This window comes from Stigmatopora nigra, chromosome 20 (assembly GCF_051989575.1).
Source record: "Stigmatopora nigra isolate UIUO_SnigA chromosome 20, RoL_Snig_1.1, whole genome shotgun sequence".
Taxonomy (NCBI): Eukaryota; Metazoa; Chordata; class Actinopteri; order Syngnathiformes; family Syngnathidae; genus Stigmatopora; species Stigmatopora nigra.
Window position 1 is genome coordinate 8,856,166 of NC_135527.1, and position 16,583 is coordinate 8,872,748.

Genomic DNA, 16,583 nt, shown 5'->3' on the forward strand with positions numbered 1-16,583 from the left:
GTACTGTCTAATATCCAAGTACTGTTGAAACCAGCTCTCAAAATTATATCTAAGAGAGTTTAATATCTAAATACCTACTCTTTTCAACAGTACTTCGATATTAAACAGTACTTAGATATTAAACTCTCTCACATGAATCTAATTTTGAGAGCTGGCTTCAACAGTAAACTCTCTGTCACCAAAAGACCTGGGGACCAAACGTCCAGCCACGCCATTAACCCCGATCCCAAGTCTTTTTCCGACGTTAAAAACCCTGCTAAAAAACAACCCAAATAAATGATTCATCGCCATGTGACAATCGCTTACATGCGCTTTCTCAGCACGCCGCGTGCATTATTAAAAACGGAGGCGCCGCTTTACCGATTCACTCATACATTCAGTACGGGACTTTTTTTGGTATGTTTGTCATTTATTTTTTTATTCTTCTTCTTCTTCTAGTACAAGCCAAAGATATGGCGGCTTTCTCCAAAAAGGTACTCTTGAATAATTACTGAATAAATAGTCAGGCGGCTTTCAACATCAGCACGCAAAATACGTATTTTGGTCTAGTTTTTAATGGGGCGGGGCTACAGGGGCAGGGTTACAGGGGCGGGGTTACAGGGGCGGGGTTACAGGGGCGGGGTTACAGGGGCGGGTCCACCTTCTTGGTCTTGCTCAGAACCGAATTCAGCTCGCTTAGAAGGCCCGGGGGCAGCTTATTGTCCAAGCCAGTCGGCGGAAGGCTACTCTTCCGGGAAGAGGGCGGGGCTTGGAGGGACAGCCGGCGGGTGTCCATCACGGAGATCCGCCGCCGGCTCGTAGGCTCTGGTTTTGGGTCCGGAAGGGAAGTCGTCCTGTCTTGGGCCTGAGGAGAAAAGTCCTGGATCTCAGTGGAACTGCATCACATGGTTTCAAAGGTAACTCCGCCCACTCTGCTCACCTGTCTGGAAGACCCTCCCCCTTCGGAGTCCGGACAGAGGTCAGAGCCGAACTTTGCAAAGAGAAAATGAGCAGTGAGGCAAGCAAAAAAAAAAAAGATCCTTCCTGGTCATTTTCTGTATTTTTTGTTAAATTCGGGTATTTCTCCAAGACTTTTTGACCTATAAAAGCGACTTTCTTGTCCTTTTTTTTCCCACCAAAGAGCCGCCGGGACCTGTCGGTGGCCAACCCACACGTCGCTATCAATTGCAACGGACTGCAAAGGCACGATCGGTCGCTATGGAAACTGTCTCGCCGCAACGCTTTCCGACAGGTAAAAAAAAAAAAGGGAGATTCGGTTCAAACTTGCTCGATATAGCCATGTCAGTCTGGATTTTTTGGACTATGGCATTTTCTGGACTTAAATAGTACTTTATTTTGGTCTTACTATGGTGCCAAACGTTGGTATTTTTTAGGCCAATGCGACTTATAGTCCAATGAAGACGGTAAATCAATCAGAATCACTAATATCGGAAATATTCAGTACTTTTCTTGCGTTTTGGGGGAAAAACAAGTCATATTTCTTCTCAAATAAACTCAAATTTGCTATTTACACTCATCCGAATCTAGAATAAAGCATCCTTCAACTTTTGTGTGGGTTTAAAATACTCCAAATGTACTCATCAGCCTTGGTGAGAGTTACACGGAAATAGCGTTTGAAAGTGAAGAATTGGATTCCCCTTTAGATTCATCTCTGGCCTGACAACGTTGGCCTTTTTGTTGGCGAGGGCGGTAAAAGGCTTTTACCCAAGTAAGCGTCTGTGATAAACAACGGCCATTTCCCATAAAGGAAGGTGCACAGGGCGGGGGTGGGGAAGTGGCTCCCGGTAATGAAATGTCCGCGGACTCTTTGATTCACAAGAATTGCCATGAAAAACAAGACATTCTTACGAGTTTTTATGTAAAAATAATCGTCTTTATGGTAGTACCCACGTTCAGAAACTAGGATGGCGTCCACGTACCTTCATTTGGATGATGTGGGTGACCCATCTGACTTGCGTTTCCTTGTCCTGGCAGCAGAAATGCCTGAGACGGACGGAATCGGGGTCTTGAGATAGGCTGGATTGGACGCCGAGGTCAAGAGACTCACCATTGTTGTTTGTCGGTGTAGATGGTAAAGCCCCAGCTGTGCAAAACAAACAGATTTTCTTAAAAATTGGATAGTAGAAGAATGATTGGACGCCTAAGACCAGCTAGGATTGGGTAGTTGTAGTATAAAGGGTATTTTTTGGGGGGTACCTGCTGGGGGGCTTGAGCTTCTTTTTCAAGCCGAGGTAACATTTGGCATTTTCCAGGTGGATCTCCTTCTCGGCTTTTGTACTCTAAAATAACTCATAAAATAATCTTTTTAAGACAATAAATCAACAAAAAAGCGGAGTTAACGTTAAGTATTTTCAAGAGAGATCATTTTTACATAGTAGACTCATTTAAATGGAATTTGTCCCTTTGTGCCGAATGGCTTGCACATGGATGGCTTTCACATGGATGCCAAAACCAGGTAAATCAACAAAAAAAGTGGAGTTAACATTAAGTATTTTCAAGAGAGATCATTTTAACATATTAGACTCATTTAAATGGAATTTGTCCCTTTATGCCGAATGGCTTTCACATGGATGCCTTTCACATGAATGGCTTTCACATGGATGCCAAAACCTGGTGAACTCCAACCCGAACAGTGCGAAGAAATAGGCCCTTGGGGGACATCCCCGGTAATTAGCCCGCCTTCTTCTACGGTGAGAAAACCCGGGGCGGAAGCGGCACCTTTTTCCCGCGGCAAGCCAGCCGGCACCACGCCACCTTCATCAATTATTAACCTTCGCTCACACGCCTTTACAAATCCCGCGTTTCAAGTGGAGCTCAGAAAAAGCCTCCGGGGAACCCGACGCTAACCCGCCGGTTCTCTCTCTCGTGAAAACAAGACGCCAAAAGCGTATTCGTTGGGCCCCGAAAAAGAACGCTTGGGGATTTGAGGTACTCACTTTGCTATCTCTGTAGATGGCGAGCTTGTGGCTACGTAGCGAGACAAATTTGTCCTGGAATTTGTGGGCGGAGAGACGTTTGGAGTAGCCGTCACTGAACTTTAGGTACTGGCCTTTGGAAAGCGGACCTTCCTTGTCCACTTTGGAGAGAGAAACAGCAAAGTTAATATTTGAATCGATTTCTCAAATGTCCAGAGATGTCCCGCCCCCGTCGTGGGATTGGCCACTCCCCTTACATGTGTCCACCGTGTGGAACTTCTTCAAAAGCAGAAAAGCCGAACTGGGGCAGTCCAAGGTACTCCACTCCAAGACTTGCTCCAGAATCTTCTCGCTGTGGTGTAATGGCCTCTCTGTCCAGGAAAAAGAATAGTAGTAGTACTTTGCGACATTTTTGTAGTACTTTGCGATATTTTTTGTAGTACTTTGCGAAATTTTTGTAGTACTTTGCGACATTTTTGTAGTACTTTACGACATTTTTTGTAGTACTTTGCGACATTTTTTGTAGTACTTTGCTACATTTTTTTTAGTACTTTGCTACATTTTTTGTAGTACTTTGTTACATTTTTTGTAGTACTTTGTTACATTTTTTGTAGTACTTTACGACATTTTTGTAGTATTTTGCGATATTTTTTGTAGTATTTTGCGATATTTTTTGTAGTACTTTCTGACAGTTTTAGAAGTACTTTGTGACATGTTTAGTAGTACTTTCTGACAATTTGTGTAGTACTTTGGGACATTTTTAGTGGTACTTTGGGACATTTTTAGTGGTACTTTGGGACATTTTTAGTAGTACTTTGCGATATTCTTAGTAGTACTTTGCGACATTTTTGGCAGTACTTTGCGAATAATTTTGTTGTACTTTGGGACATTTTTGTAGTACTTTGTGACATTTTAGTAGTACTTTGCGACATTTTTTGCAGTACTTTGCGACATTTTTGCAGCACTTTGCGACATTTTTTGCAGTACTTTGCGACATTTTTAGTAGTACTTTGTGACTGTGTTTGACTCCTCCCCCTAGGACAATAAATTGTTCAAATTAGAACACATTTTGGTGTCTTTTTGTAAACGAATATGCATGGAATTGAAAAAGTACAGGGTCAACATGTCAATTAAAAAAACACCCCCAAAAAAAACATGCATATTTCATTTCAAGTTATCTTGAACGGATCCAGATAGGATTGTAAAAACACAGCGGTGTGCAAAATAGCCTTATTATCTGCTGCTAATTTGTGAACGGGGCGCTCGCTACATTATCAGCTCCCCGCTTTTTCATCACCCGGGGAGGTAAGAAAAAATATATATTCATGGCGCCCGTTTTTATCGCCTGCGCCATCTCGGCAGACAAATATTAGCCGGCCGCTTATCTACAAAAAAAATGGTTGGAAATAATCCACCAATAGGGAAAGTCGACGGGAGAAAATTCGGGGTTAAAAGGGGGTAAAATTAATTTCTCATTTTCATCTTTAATAATAGAAAATAGTCTTAAATGTTTTGAGTTAAAGTCCAGTCTCGATTTTTAGTCCCATTTTTAAATAAGTTTTTATATTGTATTCATTTTATTTAATTCGTTCCACTTGCTAATAATCCCGTTTTTGATGGTGTCATATAATAAAAAACTTGCTATTCTTCCATACAAAACGTGATAACCATCAAATACGATGATAATCATCGTGAAGAAAAAAAATGTGACGACATAACAACATCACATTTGATTTGATTTTCTTAACAACGATAATTTGCAGTGTTTTTTAAAGACTTTTTCACACATTTTCGTTTGTTTCCGTGACGGTTTTAAGTGATATTTGCCATGTTCCTTTTTAGCCAGACGCAAAAAACGAGGGTGATGATTTTGGGGGTGGGGGGGGGTGTCGTATAATAATACGAGAGGAAGTGGGTCAGCGCCTCTCGCAGGAGGAGAAAGGAACTGACTAGGGAATTCATTAACAAGTTGGCGCGTTCTCATTCTGCAATTCGCCAAAGATTAATCTTCCCACTGTCGTACAGTTAGAGACATGTGGGACTTGGGCTCCCTCTAGTGGTACGGTAAACGAATCTTACCCAACTCTCCGTTTTCAATGACTTCGAATGTAGCCCAAGGGTCAGCGGGGTCAAAGGGGAGGCGGCGTAGGTTCAAGGCGGTTTCGGCCAGTTCCGCCGAGCGCATGCTAGGCCAAACCTGCAGAAAGTCAAAACGTATGAACCTACGGCTCACGAGCCATATGTAAGTACGGATTTCTGTTAACATGTGAGCTAAAATTTAACTGTTTAGAACAGAGGTGGACAAAAATTTTGGGCTATATTGACAGATATGACAAAAAACATAGTTTTTGGCTCTTGCCGTCAAAAATTGTCCCCAGAGAAGACAAAGACACGTACTTTGACGAGACAGCAATTCTCCGGGCCTGGTTTTTCCAGGTAAACCTCAAAAATCAAGTCCCCAGCCGGTGAGAACTGAAAACGAAGAAAAAATGAAGAGCACATGAGATCTTTGGCTTCGTGTAAACGTATAGGTTCAAAAGGGAAGAAAAGTCCGACGTTTTGGAGGAAAAGGGGTGCAATGAAAGTGTGATTTGCAAATGGATGCAAGAAAAGCCAAGCGTGGGTGATTTCCATTTGCGGACATTGACTTACCGCCGTGTCCTTTTTGTCATTCCAGCGGGTGATGAAACTATTCTCCCTCTCCATCTGTTGCACCTGCTCTTCATTGACCTGTTGGAAGGCGGCGAGTCGGGAATCAATTCCACACGCAAAAGGAGGAAAACACACCATTTCAATGCTTGCACTGCCAAAAAAAACTACAGTTTCTTTAACCCTTAAATGCTCCAGATTTGCAATATACTCGGTATTCCAAAAATAATAGAACCCTAACTCTAAAACTAGTACTTCAAACTCCATAAAGACACCAAGGGTTAACAATCCATTTTTTATGACTTTTTAGGTGTACTTTGCGAGATTTTTTGTAGTACTTTACGACATATTTTGTAGTACTTTGCGACATTTTTGTAGTACTTTGCGACATTTTTAGTAGTAATTTGCGACAGTTTTAGTAGTACTTTGCGACAGTTTTAGAAGTACTTTGTGATGGTTTTGTAGTACTTTGCGATAGTTTTTGTAGTACTTAGCGATAGTTTTTGTAGTACTTTGCGATAGTTTTTGTAGCACTTTGCGATTGTTTTTGTAGCACTTTGCGACATTTTTTGAAGTACCTTGAGACATTTTTAGAAGTACTTTGCGACATTTTCAGTAGTATTTTGCGATAGTTTTAGTAGTATTTTGTGATAGTTTTAGTAGTACTTTGTGATAGTTTTAGTGGTACTTTGAGACATTTTAGTAGTACTTTCCGATAGTTTTAGTAGTACTTTGAGACATTTTTAGTAGTACTTTGCGAGATGGGATGCCTAAGGGTTAACAATCACATTTTTAGTATTACTTTGTGACATTTTAGTAGTACTTTGTGACATTTTTAGTAGTACTTTGTGACATTTTTAGTAGTACTTTGCAAGATGGGATGTCCAAGGATTAACAATCCGTTTTTACGATACCATCCACGATATTTACTAAAATACTGATTGCTAATTCTATTAAAAGACCAGTATCCCAAGCCAAAAGACAACTCACGTTGAAAAGGGTGACGTAGTTGTGGATGAGGTCCCGGACCACATCCGTCTCCAAGGGCGCGGGCCCCCGTGTCTGGAAAAAGCAGGGGGAGAAGACCGAAGCCAGTTTGGCGCTGGTCATGCCGGTCAGGTGGTGACAGCGTTGAATCCTGCCCGACAGCCACACAATCGCTCGAGCGGGATTCGAACATACGTGGTCCATTTTGAAGGGGTTCTGATACCTGAACAAGTGCCGGAGCAGGGCGCCCAGCGTGGCCCGGTTGGTTTTTGGCAAGCTCTGGATAAAAGTGGAGTACTTTTCAACCCTGAGGCTCTCGTCCTCCTCGTCTGGACCCGGACACAAGTGCGAAATGGCGTTAGGAAGGTGAAAATATCTCATTTGCAGCCTCCCACCATCACTTGTACATGTCCAATCCTTATCAGTTGCTAGCTTCTTCTTTGTGGCATTTTTAGTAGTACTTTGTGACATTTTTAGCAGTACTTTGGTAGTCATTTTAGCAGTACTTTGGGAGTCATTTTAGCAGTACTTTGGGACACTTTAGTGTACTTTGTGACTATTTAAGTGTACTTTGTGACTATTTAAGTGTACTTTGTGACATTTCAAGTAGTACTTTGTGACATTACAAGTAGTACTTTGAGACATTTTAAGTAGTACTCTGAGACACTTTTAGTAGTACTTTACGACACTTTAGTAGTACTTTACGACACTTTTAGTAGTACTTTACGACACTTTTAGTAGTACTTAGCGACATTTTTAGTAGTACTTTGCGACATTTTTTGTAGTACTATGCGACATTTTTTTGTAGTTCTTTGCCACATTTTTTAGTATTTCTTTCTGACATTTTTAGTAGTACTCTGCAACATTTTAGTCATACTTTCCGACATTCTTTGTCATACTTTGCAACATTTTTAGTCGTATTTTGAGACTATGTAGGGCTTAACTTGTGTCATTTTTAGGAGTACTTTGCAACATTTTAGTAGTCGTACTTTGTGACATTTTTAGTAGTACTTTGATACATTTTTAGTAGTACTTTGCAAGAAGATGGGATAGCCACGTACCCAAAGCCGACACCCAATAGGGATAAAGCTCCTTGGTCAGCAATGCATCCTCTGCTTGCGATAAGAAACTCTTCAACGTATCGGTCACATCCTCCAGGTGGCGCTCTTCGTTTCTCAGTTTGACTCCACGAGCATCCAACGTGAACTCCTCCAGGAGTCGGGACACGCCGTCAGGATCGCCAGTTCGCCGGTAGACGCCATCTTGGCATAACCCTGTGACCATTTACGTATTCCCAACGAATGCCAAGTCGGCTGGAAAAAAGCGGACTGACCGTACTGCGTGACAAAGGCGATGCAACTCTCCACCACTACGGGGACGCCATTTTTGGTCAGCTGCTGGTCGCCTAGAGCCTTGCCGTCGGTGGCGGCCGCCCGCACGATGGCCGATCGCCACAACTCGAAGTCGGCCATGTTGAAGCCGTGGATGTACACGGTTCTGACAAAAAACTACGTGTTTTGGAACGAAAAACTCAAAAACTGGTTATGGTTCCGCCCACCTTCCACTCTCCACCATTAGCAAGACCTGCATCTTCTCATCTCCCTCACTTTGAGTGGTCACAGCTGAGTAGAAGAAGACAAACAAAAGGATAAAATCATGTTTTTCTAGGCTGAGGATAAAGAACAGAGAAACAAAAGGTTCCACCAGGAATGACTTCTTTACAGTGTTTGTGGTTGATATAAAAAATGTCAAAGTCATCCGAGAGTTAGCCCGTTAATCACAGGCACTCTTAAATGCTAAGCCGATTAGCTCGTTTCGGGGCTGCGGGGGTTCCGCCCATCTAATTTGCGGCCTATTAAAAGCTCCGCTTAAGCCGTCTAGCGTCAGGGACCGCTTTTTTTCATTTTGCCGCCGGCAATTTTTGGGTAACAGACACAACAGACCCCGGACGGACCCTTACTGAGTTCCTGCAGGCGTCTGAGACGAAGCACCCCGCGGTTTCCATCGCCCTCGCCGTCCACTGAGCCGAAACGGAGGGCGGAGCCTGATAGGACGAACCAACCTGTCCTCCAATGGTAAAGGTCATGGCCTTCCTTGTAGAACAGGCGGCCAATCAGTTCGCTGTCCATCTGGACTTGGGATTCCGCTTTGGCAGGGACCAAGCACTGGTATCAAAATCCATAGAAATGTTCTTTAAATATGTTATACCGTATTTTCACGACTATAAGGCGCATCGCATTATAAGGCGCTCCTTCAATGAATGACATTTTTCCCATATATAAGGCGCACTGTATTATAAGGCGCACTGTCTATTTTGGAGACAATTTAAGACTTTTAAGTGCGCCTTATAGTGGTAAAAATACGGTAATTGCTATTGACTTCTAGGTATGAAGTACACAGTCACCTCTAGAGCCAGCCATTGTTGATGTTTTGGATTTTTTGGTATAAAATCTTGCAGTGGGGGAGGAGCTATATGATGGAAGATGTTGTAAACTAAAATGGCGTCTGCATATTTAACAGTATTGTGTATTCAGTTCAGGCGATTGTGTTTTTTTAATATCCGACAGTGGTGGTTTTTCGTTTTTGGTGTTCTGTTTTGGTCCATATATAAGGCGCACTGGATTATAAGGCGCCCTGTCTATTTTGGAGAAAATTGAAGACGTTTAAGTGCGCCTTATAGTCGTGAAAATACGGTATATGTATTTGTTAGCAATTTATATTTGCTTTAAGTGTCCAAAAAATGTCAATCTCTCAAGATTTCGTTGCCAAGAAGAGTCGCTCAGGGCGAAATAAAATGGCGTCCGACCTTAGTCAGGGCCTTGATCCAGTCACGCCGCGTCTCCGGCGTTTCTGCGCCGACGACCAGCGCCCTCCCCGAGCGAAGGTAGACCTCGGCGGTGAATACGGCCCTGAGGGTAAAAAAACATGGCGGTGGGTGAAAAAGACAAACAACAAAGTGCGGCTTTTTAACGAACTGAATTACAGTTTTAGCGACTTTTTCGCGATTTCTGCGTACACGTTTTCTTTCGGCGTCCAACGCCGAAGACTAAAGGTCAGATTCTTGTTATGGTGACAGTTAACTGGCGAGTCGGAACTCGTGGGAGTGCGGCGGCGGCGGCGAGTGTCAGGGGGAACGGCTGTTTACGTGGCCTCGCTTTGACCCGGCGCCGCCTCCTCAGCAGGTGCGGGAAGTGGCGCTATGCTTCTAGCAGCACATGAAATAACTCCTTGGCTGCGTCCAATCCGTTTGTCAGCGATCCAGTCTTTTTTTTAAGCCGTCCAAATCCCGGTTTGTCGACGTAAACGGGAAATACGGCGCTCGTAAAGCGCCGATAGGTCGGCATTAAAGTGAATCATGCCCCAACGAAAGATATGCTAATGAGACAAGCGGCGTACGGAGGAAAAACCCATGCGGTGGGGGCGGGGGGGTGTTTATTCGTGTGTGTGCGGGGGGTGCCGGGGAGGGAATCCGTGATTTACATGGGCACTCCATTCTGCCGCAGACCAATAAAGGAGAGGAAACGATTGCGAGTGCACGCTGGGGAAATTCCGCATTTCAATTGGGGACAATGGACGTGGCTTTAAATATCATTGCTTGCAATTGGGGAAGGGCTCGTCAAATCAATGACACCTTTTAAAATCAATCATTAACAAAGCATAGTCAATGACAAAGAAAATGTCTACATTGAAAAAGACAAGTCATTCTTTGGAAACTTTTGGATGGACACAAATCATGAACCTGGACTGCTAACCCCCCAAAATGAAAAACCTGGACCGCTAACCCCTACAAATCAAGAACCCGGACCCCTTACCCCAAATAATCCCAAACCCCGACCCCTTAGCCTAATAAAATCAAAACCCAGGACCCTAACCCCCCAAAAAATCAAAAACCCAGACCCCTAACCCCAAAAAAATCTAAAACTTGGACCCCTACGCCCCCGAAATCAACAACCCGGACCCCTTACCCCAACAAATCAAAAACCCAGACCCCTAACCCCAAAAATATCAAAAACCAGGACCCCTAACCCCAAAAATATCAAAAACCAGGACTCTTAACCCAAAAAAACTAAAAAAACAGACCCCTAACCCCAACAAATCATAAACCCAGACCCCTAACCCCAAACAATCAAAAACCTAGACCCCTAACCCCAACAAAATCAAAAACCCAGACCCCAAACCCCAACAAATCAAAAACCCGGACCCCTAACCCAAGAAAAATCAAGTTCCTCTACCCCTAACCACCAAAAATATATAAAACCCAAACCCCTTATCCCAAAAACTACAAAACCTGGACCCTATCTCCCAGACAAATCAAAAACCTGGACCCCTAACCCCAACAACCCAAGAACCCAGACCCCTAAACCCCCACAAATCATAAATCCAGACCCCTAACCCCAACATATCAAAAACCCAGACCCCTAACCCCAACAAAATCAAAAATCCAGACCCCAGACCCCAAAAATATCAAAAACCTGGACCCTTAACCCCAGAAACAAAACAAAAACGGACCCTAAACCCCCACAAATCATAAACCCAGACCCCTAACCCCAACAAATCAAAAACCCAGACCCCTAAATCCCAACAGATCATAAATCCAGACCCCTAACCCCAACATATCAAAAACTCAGAGCCCTAACCCCAAAAGAAATCAAAAACCCAGACCCCAAACCCCAAAAATATCAAAAACCTGGACCCTTAACCCCAGAAACAAAACAAAAACGGACCCTAAACCCCCACAAATCATAAACCCAGACCCCTAACCCCAACAAATCAAAAACCCAGACCCCTAACCCCAAAACAAATGCATCCCTCCCACAAGATCAAGACCTACCCGGCCACCGTCACGGTCTCGCCAACGGCCAAGCTGACCACGTCGGCGACGGCCACCCTGCCGACTGCCGAGGCGCTCTCGGCGGTCTCGTAGTAGGTCAGGAAACCGCCCTCCAGCGTACACCAACGCCGCGCCGTATCTACAAAAAAAAACAAAAGAAACCACAATGACTTATGATTGCCTTCCTCCATTTTGAAAAAGAGACATCTTTCTTTTTAAATGGTTGAAAATTGACACCAATGAGAATGAAGTTCAGGCAAACGTACCTAAATTTGGATTTTCAAAGTCACCGTGCCATCTGTTTCTTTCTTTCTTTTGTGGCGCGGCAAACAAACACGCTCACGCGGAGAAAAACAAACCCGGCGCGCCACCCGTCGCCCCAAACTTTCCACTGTATTCGTCTCATGAATATGCAAATTCTCCTGCCAACTGCGCACCCGCCACGCTTGTGAAGAAGCGGATGGCGCGCCAATAAAAGTGCCTGCGAATGGCTTTTTCAAGGGAAAGGATGTGACAAACACAAGGACGCCGTTCACCCCGCCGACGCCTCTCAGCGTGGCGTCCTTTTCCCAAAATGGGACACGCTTTTGAACGGCCACGTGGCGACTGGCGGCAGGGCTTTAAAACTCTACATAAAAACAGAATCAAACGCTAATAGCAGCTGCAAATACGTCATCTCAAAATATCCACCGCTCTAAAACATCGCCCCCTCAGGCCCTCCGGGTTATTGCGCTTTGGCCCCGAAATGTGGTGTCCGTGCAAAGAATATCCCCCGCCCCCCAAGCGCTCGTTGGGCGCTCCCGCCGTCCCACTTCTAATAAGCAAATTTGTACTCATCACAAATCTCATGCGGCGCTCATCTTAAGAGTCGCGTTTGATTTCCCAAAAGTTCAAGCCCGTCTTATTAAGCCATTTCAAATATTGATGAAATACGTGCCATTTTTCCTCCACCTATGGGGTCGCTCACATTTTAAGATGATCAGTACGCATATAGCTCCAAAATCCCGACTCTAATCTCATATTCATGGGAGTACGTGTATGAACCCCCCCCCCTAAAAAAGTACACTACAAAAAATGTAGTCTTATTCCCTCAGCAAGAGCAATTGTGGCAGATTTTTCCTCTTAACCAAGGCAAAATCCTTCCACCCCCGAAGGCAGCATCCAAGACAGCTCTCTCTCTCTCCCAATTACCCGAAGACCGTGGGGACACTCCAGCTGTTTGGAGGAGTGGGACCAACGCGGAAAAAAAGGAAGGGCGGCGGCTGAGGGAGCTCAGAGTCTCGAGTTTTTAACTACCTCGCAAAGAAAACTTTCGCGAGCATTGTTCCCTTTTTCTACCAGCTTCACTGAAACTCCATTGTACAGGGTTTTTGTTGCCGGCTTCTCTACGGATAAAACTCTCATGTTCATGGTAGGGTTTAAACCAGAGGTAGCCTAACCCGAACCCTAACCCCCAAAGACTAAAAAACCCGGACCCCTAACCCCAAAAGAACCCAAAACTCAGACCCTTAACCCCAAAAACTAATAAACCCGGACCCCCAACCCCAAAAGAACCCAAAACCCAGACCCTTCACACCAAAAGAATCCAAAACCCAGACCCTTAACCATAAAGACTAAAAAACCCAGAACCCTAACCCCAAAAGAACCCAACACCCAGACCCTTCACCCCAAAAGAATCCAAAACCCAGACCCTTAACCATAAAGACTAAAAAACCTAGACCCCTAACCCCAAAAGAACCCAAAACCCGGACCCCTATGCCCAAAAGAATCCTAAACCTAGACCCCTAATCCCAAAAGAACCCAAAACCCGGACCCCTATCCCCAAAAGAATGCTAAACCCAGACCGTTAACCCCAAAAGAACCCAAAACCAGAACCCTTAACCCCAAAAACTAAAAAACCCGGCCCCTAACCCAACAAAAATCAAGAACCCCGACACTGGAACGGACAGACACCCAACAAGGTACCCCCCCCCCCCCCCCCCCCTGCAGACTCACCGTCTCCTTTGCGGCGATCCGGAGACGTCCTGCCCGGGGAGATGTACAGGAATCCGTCCATGAAGGGTGGTACTTCGGAAGGGAAGGCGCTGCTCTCGGACTTTGGGAAATCTAAAAAGGGAGAAAGTAGATAAATAATCTTTAGCTACATGACTAGAAATAGCTTTGCAAAAAATAGTGAGTACTTTTTAACCAAAGGGACAATAAACCAGTTCCACGTGTAGTTAAATATGTGCATTGTTAAACCAGTTCAACTCCAGAAATTGAACCCAAAGTAATCTGGTTCTACACATCATCAACATAGGACCCAACCTCCCTTCCCGAGCCGCCACGTTAAGGGAATGTAAATACACTAGCGCGTGTAGCGTAACAAGCTTCCAAACAGTCCCCCTGGTCCACTAAAAGATGGCCTCTCTCAAGATGGGACTACAGAGGCAAAGAAGGGGCTTGTAGGGAGGCGGCGTGGGGGTTGGGGGGTGGGGTTACAAGAAGAAGACACGGGCCACGTCCCCCGGCCCGCGTGATGGAGCGCTCAATTAGCCATCTGGTCGCCTGTGGCAACCACCGCCAAGTGCTAGCCCGCCGGCGGAGGAGGACAGCGGGGCCGCCAAGACGTGGCGTAGGAATCGAGCCACGCATAATAAATGCCGCTATAATTGGCTACACGTGTAAGGCAGGAGGAGTCCTAATGATAAGGTACCGTACACGAAAAAAACTACATACTCCATCCAATCAAAAGCACTAAAAAACTCCCCCGAGCGGGGACTTTCTCTGCCATTATTTTTGTGTTTTCCGGGGCAGGTGTGCTTAAAACAATGTCTATTTCAGGGACTCCCGAGCCTATTCTCAGTCAATACTATTTGGAAAAGAATCGTAAAAGAACACCAACGCTAAAGGGGGAATGGCGCCATCATTGAAGACGTCCCGGAGGTTTTTAACCCAAACGCTACATCAGGCGGGCTTTATGCAAATGAGCAAAGATGTCCTGAGGTGGTTTGGGTAACGGTGAAGCCCGCGGGGCGTGGTTGCAGGGGGTTGGACTTCAAATGAGCTAAAACCCCAGGACAGGGAGCTAGTGGTTCCACATTGAGTACTGGAGGAGACTTTTCTTCTGTTTGTTTAACTCCTTTGGCTGCCAGTTTGACTGGCTGAGGCTAATGACAAGACTAGAAGAGTCCAGAGTCTTAAAACCAGGTCTCGAGTATACTTCACTGACAATTAAAAGTCCTTTTCAAAGGCGGTGGAACAATAACAGCACAAAAACAGAACATCTTCGCTTTGTCCGAGTTCTAGAGACCGAGAAATACCCTCTCCAGACCAAAAGAGTCCAGAGTCTTAAAACCAGGTCTCGAGTATACTTCACTGGTGGTTAAAAGTCCTTCTTAAAGCCGGTGGACAATACCAGCGCAAAAACAGACTGTTTGTGCCTTGTCCCGAGTTCAAGAGACCAAGACAAGACCGAGATATACCCTCTCCAGACCAAAAGAGTCCAGAGTCTTAAAACCAGGTCTCGAGTATACTTCACTAACAATTAAAAGTCCTTCTCAAAGCCGTTAGAACAATAGCAGAACAAAAATCAGAACGCATTCGCTTTGTCCGAGTTCTGGAGACCAAGACAAGACCCAGATATACCCTCTCCAAACCAAAACCAGATCTCTAGAGCCCAAGACTAATCTAAACTAGACTAGTTCGAATATTACTCATTCTGGTCCAGTTAGGGTACTTACCAGACAGTCTATTTTGATGCAGAAACTCCATCTGTAGTCTTTGGCCAGCACGCTGGGCCAGGAGGTACGGCGTGGAACAGGTCGGGTCCCCGGTGGCGCACATAACATCTGCACCGCTGAAGACCAGTTCCATGGTCCGAGTCACGTCTGGCGAGACCACGGCGGCGCACAGGGCCTGGACATACATGAAAACCAGGTCAAAAATAACCACAAAAGGTCTTCCTGAGACCATCTCGAGGTCAAAAACCCCCCTGTGGGCGGAGCCTCTATAAAACGGTGCCGCCAGGCAGTGTAAAAGTTTAGGACAGAGTTCTGCTTGCTGATCTCAAAAGAGAAGTTAAAATAAGATCAGGTTTTATTGCTTCCTGAGCGAGTCATTAAATCCTTAATCCCTTTTCGGGGGGAAATACTAGAGTGGAGGTTCGGCGTTAAATATAATGGAACTCTTACAAATGGCGGTTTGAGCGTTTTCTTTCCAAGACTGAAAAAAAATCTGGCTTTAAATCCGTCCTGGTTACAAGGAGGAAGGTCAGATAAAAGCTGGCATCTGTCATTTTACATTAATCCGCTTCACTGATTGGCCGGGTGGAGACGATGACCCGTGGCAAGGCAGTGCATGTTCCGAATCTCAACTAGCAACTTGGTAGTAGCAAAAAAAATGACAAAAAAAACGTACAACACACTCCTTATGATTGGTCTTCGTCTCAATTTTGTAAAAACTAGCATGACTTATACTAGGAGTAGGGAAGCTATGGCTCGGGAGCCACATGTGGCTCTTTGGATGAGTGCATCTAACCTGTGAGCTAAAATATGGAAATCCCTAGTGACAGAACTGAGATATTACATCTAGAAGTACTTTAATCTTCATTTTTTTGCAGTACTTCAGAGGTAGGGAACCTATGGCTCGGGGGAGCCACATGTGGCTCTTTTGGTGGTGCATCTGGCTCTTTGCTAACCTGTGAGCTAAAATATGGAAATCCCTAGTGACAGAACTGAGATATTACATCTAGAAGTACTTTAATCTTCATTTTTTTGCAGTACTTCAGGGGTAGGGAACCTATGGCTCGGGGGAGCCACATGTGGCTCTTTTGATGAGTGCATCTGGCTCTTGTCAGCTAAAATATGGAAATCCCTAGTGACAGAACTGAGATATTACATATAGAAGTACTTTAATCTTCATTTTTTTAGCAGTACTTCAGGGGTAGGGAACCCATGGCTCGGGGGAGCCACATGTGGCTCTTTTGATGAGTGCATCTGGCTCTTGTCAGCTAAAATATGGAAATCCCTAGTGACAGAACTGAGATATTACATCTAGAAGTACTTTAATATTATTATTTTTTTGCAGTAGACTCTTCTGGAATGCTTCCTCTTATTGATTAGCAACAGTATAAGAATATTTAAAAGAAATATTCTTTTTTTCCACTTTAAGAGTACTGAAATTACAAAAATTTAAGGGTAAGGCACTTGTTTACATGTATG

The 16,583-nt window shown here is 44.6% G+C and overlaps 1 protein-coding gene across 6 annotated transcripts in view; it reads right to left on the reverse strand.

Annotated features, from left to right (window-relative positions):
- Positions 1–415: 415 nt before the first annotated feature.
- arap2 (ArfGAP with RhoGAP domain, ankyrin repeat and PH domain 2) overlaps positions 416–16,583 on the reverse strand; it is a 32,008-nt gene continuing 15,840 nt past the window's right edge. For 5 of the 6 annotated variants that reach the window (XM_077742520.1, XM_077742522.1, XM_077742519.1 and 2 more), the window contains 20 exons: positions 15,105–15,279; positions 13,378–13,488; positions 11,383–11,521; positions 9,358–9,460; positions 8,512–8,716; positions 8,110–8,173; positions 7,885–8,048; positions 7,613–7,825; positions 6,775–6,880; positions 6,555–6,702; positions 5,568–5,645; positions 5,313–5,387; positions 4,995–5,112; positions 3,173–3,286; positions 2,937–3,076; positions 2,197–2,279; positions 2,048–2,083; positions 1,920–1,983; positions 920–970; positions 416–844 (listed from right to left, as the gene is read on the reverse strand). In XM_077742520.1, coding sequence (XP_077598646.1) covers positions 623–844; positions 920–970; positions 1,920–1,983; positions 2,048–2,083; positions 2,197–2,279; positions 2,937–3,076; positions 3,173–3,286; positions 4,995–5,112; positions 5,313–5,387; positions 5,568–5,645; positions 6,555–6,702; positions 6,775–6,880; positions 7,613–7,825; positions 7,885–8,048; positions 8,110–8,173; positions 8,512–8,716; positions 9,358–9,460; positions 11,383–11,521; positions 13,378–13,488; positions 15,105–15,279 — 2,409 coding nt within the window. In that variant the 3' untranslated portion in view covers positions 416–622. Of the gene's footprint in view, positions 845–919; positions 971–1,919; positions 1,984–2,045; positions 2,084–2,196; positions 2,289–2,936; positions 3,077–3,172; positions 3,287–4,994; positions 5,113–5,312; positions 5,388–5,567; positions 5,646–6,554; positions 6,703–6,774; positions 6,881–7,612; positions 7,826–7,884; positions 8,049–8,109; positions 8,174–8,511; positions 8,717–9,357; positions 9,461–11,382; positions 11,522–13,377; positions 13,489–15,104; positions 15,280–16,583 lie in introns of those variants that run through there. The other variant, XR_013330136.1, reaches the window with a different exon arrangement.